Source organism: Coregonus clupeaformis, unplaced genomic scaffold, assembly GCF_020615455.1.
Source record: "Coregonus clupeaformis isolate EN_2021a unplaced genomic scaffold, ASM2061545v1 scaf3233, whole genome shotgun sequence".
In the NCBI taxonomy this organism is placed as follows: Eukaryota; Metazoa; Chordata; class Actinopteri; order Salmoniformes; family Salmonidae; genus Coregonus; species Coregonus clupeaformis.
Genome location: NW_025536687.1, coordinates 11,655 through 21,524, shown reverse-complemented (window position 1 = coordinate 21,524; position 9,870 = coordinate 11,655). Strand labels below are relative to the sequence as shown.

General features: G+C 41.9%; 1 protein-coding gene across 1 annotated transcript; it reads left to right on the top strand.

The window, feature by feature from the left end:
- Positions 1 to 1,233: 1,233 nt before the first annotated feature.
- On the top strand, positions 1,234 to 4,862 carry LOC121564507 (interferon a3-like). The gene is made up of 5 exons (XM_041875799.2): positions 1,234 to 1,383; positions 1,542 to 1,613; positions 4,278 to 4,430; positions 4,560 to 4,658; positions 4,776 to 4,862. Exons 1-5 carry the CDS (start codon positions 1,234 to 1,236, stop codon positions 4,860 to 4,862), a joined length of 561 nt encoding a protein of 186 aa, XP_041731733.2.
- Positions 4,863 to 9,870: the final 5,008 nt, after the last annotated feature.

Here is a 9,870-nt window from a genome sequence, read left to right as displayed (position 1 = left end):
AATTGCATATCAACATCATTTTCAATGAAAAACAATAAAATCCTTTACAATACTCTGAATTCCTGAATCCCAACCATCATCATATCACTGTAAAACATTGTTGAATCGTATAGTTATTAATTATATCAAGTACACATATATTGGATATCATGCAACAAATTCTGAATGTTAGTTCAATGGAGCGTTGCAATCGCTAACCATGCTGTTACTCTTCATTCTCTATAGTGGAAAGATAATACATGCAGAGGTCCCATCAACTCACATATCTGGATAAATAAATATATACAATATTAATTTATAAGCCCAATAAAAACACACGAATATGGAATACTTTGACGGATGATCTACCTGACAGGCCTATATTGTACGCACACGTGGCTATAGGCCCAGATTCAAAAGCCCCTGCAATATAGGCTCCAATTTAAACAGTATTCCCAAGGTCTATACTGGCTGTGCACTGTATATGCTACCAGTGTCTTATTCTGAAAAGCGGGAGCATATAGGAGGGGCTCTACAAAAATATTTCAGACAATCCAAACCCGTTTCTAAAACGAAATAAAGTCATGTTGAGTGTGTAATTGATAGAACCCATCCAAGGTTGATCTGTGTCTTTAAATAGGCAGTTGTGGTCCACAAACCACAATTTCCCTTTAAGCAATTGGTTACAACGTAGTTGGAGACCATAGTTTCTGTGTGCAAATGAAAAGCTGTTGCGTTTGCAAAGACAATATAAAATGCTATTGTTTTCGAAGTCAAAGGCCAAACTCAGTTTTGTTCTATATGGTGATATTTATTTAGGCCGTAGTCTGAATAAAATGGATTCACATGTCCATTTTTTTAATTAATATTTTTTTTCCTGGTTGATAGGCCAATATTTCATGATAAAATAGCAAATAAATCAAGAATGTAACAATTATCTGAGAGATGCACCTGTCCTTTCGATGCATTTTCTCCAGACGGAAAACAATATTCTCAGGTATGAAAGTGTATGGGGACTTCCACCTTTCACTTTTGGAACACCGTGCAGAATCTTTGTATAAATGATCGACACAGGTTGGAGCATGGCAGAACTCGGGAATTCGAGATATTGTTCGATCAGGAAGACCACTTTATCTCTTTATCCTTTGGGGAAAATATATTTTTTTTGTCGGAATTATACAAAGTAGGCTATCTTTCGGAAGTGCACCACGGTTGATTGGGACAGACCGAGAACTACAGTAGACCTACGCTAAAATGGGTTCAATCAACCTTTGGATGTTCTTGGTCCTGACGATTTGCACCTGGCATAAAACCATCGGATGCACTTGGATGAGGACACTGCCTCGGTCTCCGAGCATGTTCGAAGTGTTCAGCAAAAACACCATAACGATGCTTCAGAAAATGGTAGGCTATGCGGTAATGTTTATTCACTTGTTCCTGGTCATTGGGCTGTTGTCATTTTTTCAACATTTCACGTGCTGCTATGTTTCATTTATTTCCCTGACTCCTTTATGTACAGTAATAATAATGCCATATTTTGTTTAAATTTTTTGGCATCTCAGGGTCATGAAATCTCTCGAGAAACTCAGATCACTTTCCCTGACAAGCAATACAGACAAGTAGATAATTTCAAGGTAAGAAATATGCATAGCCTACACTCTTAAAAAAAGGTTTTGTTCTATCCATAACCTTTTTTTCTAAGAGTTTACAGTGAATTCGAAAAGTATTCAGACCCCTTAACTTTTTCCACATTGTGTTACGTTACAGCCTTATTCTAAAATGTATTACATAGTTTTTTTCCCACATCAATCTGCACACAATACCCCATAAAGATTAAGCAAAAACTGTTTTTTATTTTTAATAAATTTGCAAAAATGTCTGAAAACATGTTTTGGCTTTGGCATTATGGGTTATTGTGATGAAACAAATAGACATTGAATCAATTTTAGAATAAGGCTGTAACGTAACAAAATGTGCAAATAGTGATGGGGTCTGAATATTACATTTACATTTACATTTTAGTCATTTAGCAGACGCTCTTATCCAGAGCGACTTACAGTTAGTGAGTGCATACATTATAAAAATTTTAAAAATCATACCCCCCCGTGTGAATCGAACCCACAACCCTGGCGTTGCAAACGCCATGCTCTACCAACTGAGCTACATCCCTGCCGGCCATCCCCTCCCCTACCCTGGACGACGCTGGGCCAATTGTGCGCCGCCCCACGGGTCTCCCGGTCGCGGCCGGCTACGACAGACCTGGATTCGAACCAGGATCTCTAGTGGCACTGCGCCACTCGGGAGGCACATAACCTCCTTCCCTCAGACAAGGCATTGAAAATGGGTCGTGGATGGGTATTCCAGCATGACAATGACCCAAAACACACGGCCAAGGCAACAAAGGAATGGCTCAAGAAGAAGCACATTAAGGTCCTGGAGTGGCCTAGCCAGTCTCCAGACCTTAATCCCATAGAAAATCTGTGGAGGGAGCTGAAGGTTCGAGTTGCCAAACGTAAGCCTCGAAACCTTAATGACTTGGAGAAGATCTGCAAAGAGGAGTGGAACAAAATCCCTCCTGAGATGTGTGCAAACCTGTTGGCCAACTACAAGAAACGTCTGACCTCTGTGATTGCCAACAAGGATTTTGCCACCAAGTACTAAGTCATGTTTTGCAGAGGGGTCAAATACTTATTTCCCTCATTAAAATGCAAATCAATTTATAACATTTTTGACATGCGTTTTTATGGATTTTTGTTGTTATTATCCTGTCGTTCACTGTTCAAATAAACCTACCATTAAAATTATAGACTGATCATGTCTGTCAGTGGGCAAACGTACAAAATCAGCAGGGGATCAAATACTTTTTTCCCTCACTGTATAACGATTGTCAGATCTCAGTTCTCTCTCCTTTAAACTGTTATCATGGCCTCAGGCTGCCTTGAGGTCTGTTTACTGCACTGTGGACGTCAGCCCCCTGATAGACAGAAGTTGTTTAGAAACAGAGTAGAAGTCGGATAGTTTGACAGCAAAAAATAAATAAACAGGGTAATCTGAATCTTATTCCACAAATAAGGAGTTTAGTTTGATATAGTTTAAAAATAATATGATGACAAGGAGATTTGTATTGCCCAAAAGCACAAGGCGGTCGGTGTCTGTAGACATCCTGCTACACATGTTAGCTTGACAAACTAAACAATCAAGTCGGGTAACTTCAATAAAAAAATTGAATGCAATGAAGCTTGGTATTGCAAGTTATTAGCTAGGCTAGAAGCTATTGTCAAGCAATGGGAGCAACAACAACAACAACAAAACAGGAACATACAGAGGTTCCAATGCCAAAGCCTGTATAAATGTAACATCACCACGGACAGAGGCTGCGGTAGTTAAATCCCCAGACACCAACAGTCCCTTCCGTCCTTCCAACCAGAGCAATGAACTTATGACCGGATGAAAATAATTGGAAAATTGCAAAGCACTCACTGTCCCTTAATGACACAGGAAGTGGAGAAAACCCACCAGGCTTTAGCAAGCTTTAACATTGATGGAGGTAGGGGGAAAAATCATAGATGGACTGTAGGGGGAAACTCTAGGGGGCTTCAGTTGAGCTCATGACTAAACCTTTATGATGTTACGCGCCCCCAGCTGCCAAAACATTAGTAATAGGCAAATGAACTGGAGGCCTCCATAAACCTGATGAGGTCACTAACCTTCTGATGTCACATCATAAACCACACAGCACAGTCCCCTGTCACTCCAGCTGTGGCTCAGAGGCCTTGGTGACAGATGGCTCAGACAAAGGCTGTGAATTTGCCTTGTAACTACAGCCAGTGCATTGTCATGGGGTTTCATTATAACTGTGCCTCTGGCATGCTCCATTTGGAGTAGTGACACACTCACTCACTGTGTGGATAATGCCAAACCAGTCTAGCAGGAATATCCTGTGACATAAAGGCCTGTGTGTGTGTGTCTGGAATCGCAGTATGGCATCCATCTGTACAAAACGTCACCAGCAGGAAAGTCATAATTTTGATACCTCTGCTGCAGATATGGTCACTCACCAGCATGCAGATGTCCATAGGTAGGTAGACTTTGCGTCTGCTGCTGTTGTAGGGTGTGGCTCTTAGGCACGTCACGATCCCCTGGGCCTTACCAATGTGGCTGGCAGCATGATCAGCATGGACATCTTTCACACCTGGACAATATAATTAGGTTATAATGAATATGCAATTTGCTATAATTTTCTTAGATTTGCCCTCAATTCATAAGGCATGTACTAATACAAAGCACTCTTCTTCTAGGCTGACGAACAGATTGTCTTCATTTCGCAAACTCTGAAAGCTATAAAGAAATTGTACAGCAGTGGCAAATATGAGTCCACCGCCTGGGACCAGAAAGGAGTTGACAGGTTTATGAATGACCTGCATCGCCAGACCTCGGAGCTAGACCAATGCGTATGTAATTTCTCCTCTTAACATTAATGCGAAAAGGAAAACATTATCCTATCCTATTCGATTATAAAATAAGATGGTTACATGTTAAACACATCACAATATTAAAATATTTGTATTTTGTTCCAACAGGTAAAGGCTATGAAAACTAGACTATCAAAATATGTCAAAAGAGTGAACAAAAAGATGAGCCTTCACTTCAAGTTCCTTAACAATTACTTGAAACGCGAGGTAAGTTGATCCATTTGTCTTACAAAGAGAGTACATTCACCAAATCTGGATGTATGTATGTGATGATAAAACGTGTGTCTATTCTAAAATCTTAATAATTGTATTTAATTCATGCAGAAACACAGCGCAAGCGGCTGGGAAGACGTAAGGACAGTTGTGCTGGCACACCTACGAAGACTAGACACAACATTAAGTAGCCAATGAGCATTATGTATTATTTATTTACTTGTTAATTTATTTGTTTTTGAACTTATTCATTTATTGTGTTGTAATGTATTCACAACTCTGTGGAGTAAAACATTTTTTATACTGAATAATTATGTGATTGATTTAGGCTATACACAACGTAACAATGTTTTAGTGCATTTATTTTTGTACTTATGAAGGCCATTGCATACTGTATTTATTATTGCAACCTGATACGAAATGTGTGTTATTGTAATGATGAAATATATTATAATTAAATAAATGTGGCCTCTACATCTGAAATCTATTTTAATAAAATCTAATGTAATTTGTTGCATACACATATTTAGCAGATATTATAGCGGGTGTCGCGAAATGCTTGTGTTCCTAGCTCTACCAGTGCAGTAATATCGAACAATACACAACAATACACACAAATCTAAAAGTAAAAGAATGGACATTAAATGTAAATGTAAAATGACATAAGAAATATATAAATATTAGGATGAGCAATGTCGGAGTGTCGGAGTCCGAGTGTATATATGTACACTACCGGTGAAAAGTTTTAGAACACCTACTCATTCCGTTTTATATTTAGTGAAGACTCATCAGGATCTGTATAACAAATCAAAATATATTTTATATTTAGATTCTTCAAAGCACCCTTGTATTTCCGCTCTTCACCTGGAATGTTTTCCAAGTTTGAAGATTCCCACATGTGCTGCACACATTAAAATAGTAAAAATAAAGAAAAACCCTTGAATGAGTAGGTGTTCTAAAACTTTTGACCGGTAGTGTATGTGAAGAATACTTGGATGGAATAGTATAGGTACAGCAATAGTTGAATAGGATGGCCTTAACTAGAATATAGTACATACACATGAAATGGGTAAAACAGTATGTGAACGTTATTAAGGTGACCAGTGTTCCATATCTACAGTGGGGGAAAAAAGTATTTAGTCAGCCACCAATTGTGCAAGTTCTCCCACTTAAAAAGATGAGAGAGGCCTGTAATTTTCATCATAGGTACACGTCAACTATTTTTTCCAGATAATCACATTGTAGGATTTTTAATGAATTTATTTGCAAATATTGGTGGAAAATAAGTATTTGGTCACCTACAAACAAGCAAGATTTCTGGCTCTCACAGACCTGTAACTTCTTCTTTAAGAGGCTCCTCTGTCCTCCACTCGTTAACCACTCTATTAATGGCACCTGTTTGAACTTGTTATCAGTATAAAGAGCACCTGTCCACAACCTCAAACAGTCATTGCACTCCAAACTCCAATATGGCCAAGACCAAAGAGCTGTCAAAGGACACCAGAAACACCAAATTGTAGACCTGCACCAGGCTGGAAAGACTGAATCTGCAAAAGGTAAGCAGCTTGGTTTGAAGAAATCAACTGTGGGAGCAATTATTAGGAAATGGAAGACATACAAGACCACTGATAATCTCCCTCAATCTGGGGCTCCACGCAAGATCTCATCCCGTGGGGTCAAAATGATCACAAGAACGGTGAGCAAAAATCCCAGAACCACACGGGGGGGACCTAGTGAATGACCTGCAGAGAGCTGGGACCAAAGTAACAAAGCCTACCATCAGTAACACACTACGCCGCCAGGGACTCAAATCCTGCAGTGCCAGACGTGTCCCCCTGCTTAAGCCAGTACATGTCCAGGCCCGTCTGAAGTTTGCTAGAGTGCATTTGGATGATCCAGAAGAGGATTGGGAGAATGTCATATGGTCAGATGAAACCAAAATATAACTTTTTGGTAAAAACTCAACTCGTCGTGTTTGGAGGACAAAGAATGCTGAGTTGCATCCAAAGAACACCATACCTACTGTGAAGCATGGGGGTGGAAACATCATGCTTTGGGCTGTTTTTCTGCAAAGGGACCAGGACGACTGATCCGTGTAAAGGAAAGAATGAATGGGCCATGTATCGTGAGATTTTGAGTGAAAACCTCCTTCCATCAGCAAGGGCATTGAAGATGAAACGTGGCTGGGTCTTTCAGCATGACAATGATCCCAAACACACCGCCCGGGCAACGAAGGAGTGGCTTCGTAAGAAGCATTTCAAGGTCCTGGAGTGGCCTAGCCAGTCTCCAGATCTCAACCCCATAGAAAATCTTTGGAGGGGAGTTGAAAGTCCGTGTTGCCCAGCGACAGCCCCAAAACATCACTGCTCTAGAGGAGATCTGCATGGAGGAATGGGCCAAAATACCAGCAACAGTGTGTGAAAACCTTGTGAAGACTTACAGAAAACGTTTGACCTGTGTCATTGCCAACAAAGGATATATAACAAAGTATTGAGAAACTTTTGTTATTGACCAAATACTTATGAGGATTTTTTTCCCCTCATTTTGTCTGTCATAGTTGACGTGTACCTATGATGAAAATCACAGGCCTCTCTCATCTTTTTAAGTGGGAGAACTTGCACAATTGGTGGCTGACTAAATACTTTTTTTTCCCACTGTATGTACTGTACATAGGGTAGCAGCCTCTAAGGTGCAGGGATGAGTAATCGGGATGTAGCCGGCTAGTGACAGTGACTAAGCTCAGGGCAGGTTGCTGGGTGGAGGCCGGCTAGTGATGGCTATTTAACAGTCTGATGACCTTAATCTAACATATTTACATGTAGGCCTAATAAAAATGGCATTGGTTAGGACTGATGATGTCACATGTGGTAGACAGGGTTTTTGTGACTTAACTTGGTAGCACAAGTCTGCCCAATGTACCCAGTAAGCAAAATGACTTTGAAAAGACGTCCGAAATAAGTTAGGTTCATTCTAGGTTCTGAATGAAAGTTGAAAATACCTATTTTCCGGTCGTTTAAAAAATATATTTTCCAGATGTTGAAAGTAGAAAATATATATTTTCTGGAATTGAAAATACATATTTTCTGGACGTTGAAAATAAGTATTTTCCGGAAGTAGAAATTAGTTAAATTTTTGGTTCTGAATGAAAGTTGAAAATACATATTTTCTGGACATTTAAAGTACATATTTTCTGGCTGTTGAAAATACGTATTTTCTGGACATTGAAATCTGGTTCATTTTCGGTTCTGAATGAACGTTGAAAATATGTCATTTACAGATGTTGAAAATATGTATTTTTTGGTCATTGAATCAATGGCCAAATTTCAACTGCACATACATTCTCAATTAAGTAAGCATTATCTCACTATAATACATTTTGAATCCATTTAATATAGGAAAGAAGAGCCAACTGAAGATTGCAACATAGAATATTCATTATTGCTCCCATCTGTCACATGCACTTATGTTAGCTAAGTATTCAGACCCTTTACTCAGTACTTGGTTGAAGCACCTTTGGCAACAATTACAGACTCAAGTCTTTTTGGGTATGACGCTATAAGCTTGGCACACCTGTATTTGGGGAGTTTCTCCCATTCTTCTCTGCAGATCTTCTCAAGCTCTGTCAGGTAGGATGGGGAGGGTCGTTGCACAGCTATTTTCAGGTCTCTCCAGTTGAATGCACTGTAAGTCGCTGTAGATAAAAGCGTCTGCTGAATGACCAAAACGTAATGAGCTGTGCCCCCCAAAAAAGTACACATTTGGCTGGTCCGGACCGTTGCTTCCCTCCGGTGCTCTGATTCGCCGGTCTACTGAGCCACCGGTCTGAGCGCACCACATCGGCAACACCGGAATGGAAACCCAACGCACCCTAATCATCTCCAGCGCACCTGCATCTCATCATCTCATCACCACCCCTATACAGCCCTGGACTGTTCAGTGTTGTGTTGTGTGTGATTGTTAGTGTCTTGTTGTGTACGCGCTCTTTGTTGTACTCTTGTTTAGTAAACCTTTACATTGTTGATTCCTGCGTCTGGGTCCTGCCTCTTCGTATCCTCAGTACTCGTCACAGAATCACACACCAATCACGAAAATGGATGCAGCAGGTAATCATCCTGGAGTTTCCCAGCGCCTCGACCAGCACCAGCAGCAGATTGCCCAGCTGAACGCCACCATGCAGGAAGTGCTTCAAATGCTGCATAAACTGACCATCACTCCGGTTCCACCTCAGGGAGCGGCGAGTGCACCCAGTCCACCTCCTCCCGTGCTATCATCAATGTCTCAGGGACCCCTCGCCCTGCCGGAGCGCTATGACGGGAAAACGACAAAATGTAGAGGCTTCCCGCTACAGGTTTCACTGTATCTGGCGCGTCAGCGTGGGGCATCTCCATCGGACCAAGCCAGGATAGCGCTGGTGATTTCGCAACTGAAGGGAAAGGCGCTGGATTGGGCCACAGCAGTCTGGGAAGGAGGTGAGGCCGCGGCGCTTCCCTACTCCACCTTCCTCGCTCGATTCAGGGTGGTGTTCGATCATCCCACGGAGGGAAAGGACGGGGGTGAGCGTCTCCTCCGGCTACAACAGGGAGAGGGGGCCGCATTCGAGTAAGCCCTGAGCTTTCGCACAGTGGTGGCGTCTTCCGGCTGGAATGAGAATGCTCTGCGCACAGCCTTCAGGAGAGGCTTACGGGAGGACATCACGACGGAACTTGCATGTCGGGACGACGAGATGGACCTTGATACCCTCATCGCCACGTCAATTCGTCTTGACGACATGTTGAGAGACCGACAGAGTTTACAACACCTCCCGGAGCCTCGACGCTCACCCCATCTGAGCTATGGAAGCCGCCTTGCCTCTGAGTCCTCACCCATGTTGGTGGGAAGCACACCAACACCACCACGGACCACAGATCTCCTGGCGGCTCCCTATCTAGGTGGTATGACTCCCGTCGCCACTCCGTGAATGTTCCGTCATCACCTGTCACCAAACCATTGTTTTTAGTACCCCTAACGGTGAATGGTTCTTCCTTCTCTTTGCCTTCCACAGCAATGATATATTCTGGATGAGCGGGGAACCTTATAGATAGGGAGCTGGTCTCTGAATGGGGGTTGCCCACCGTGCCACTGCCTTCTCCGCTACACGTCACCTCGCTGGACAATAAACCACTTGAATCAGGCACCATTACGCACGTCACTCTCCCCATCACCATCA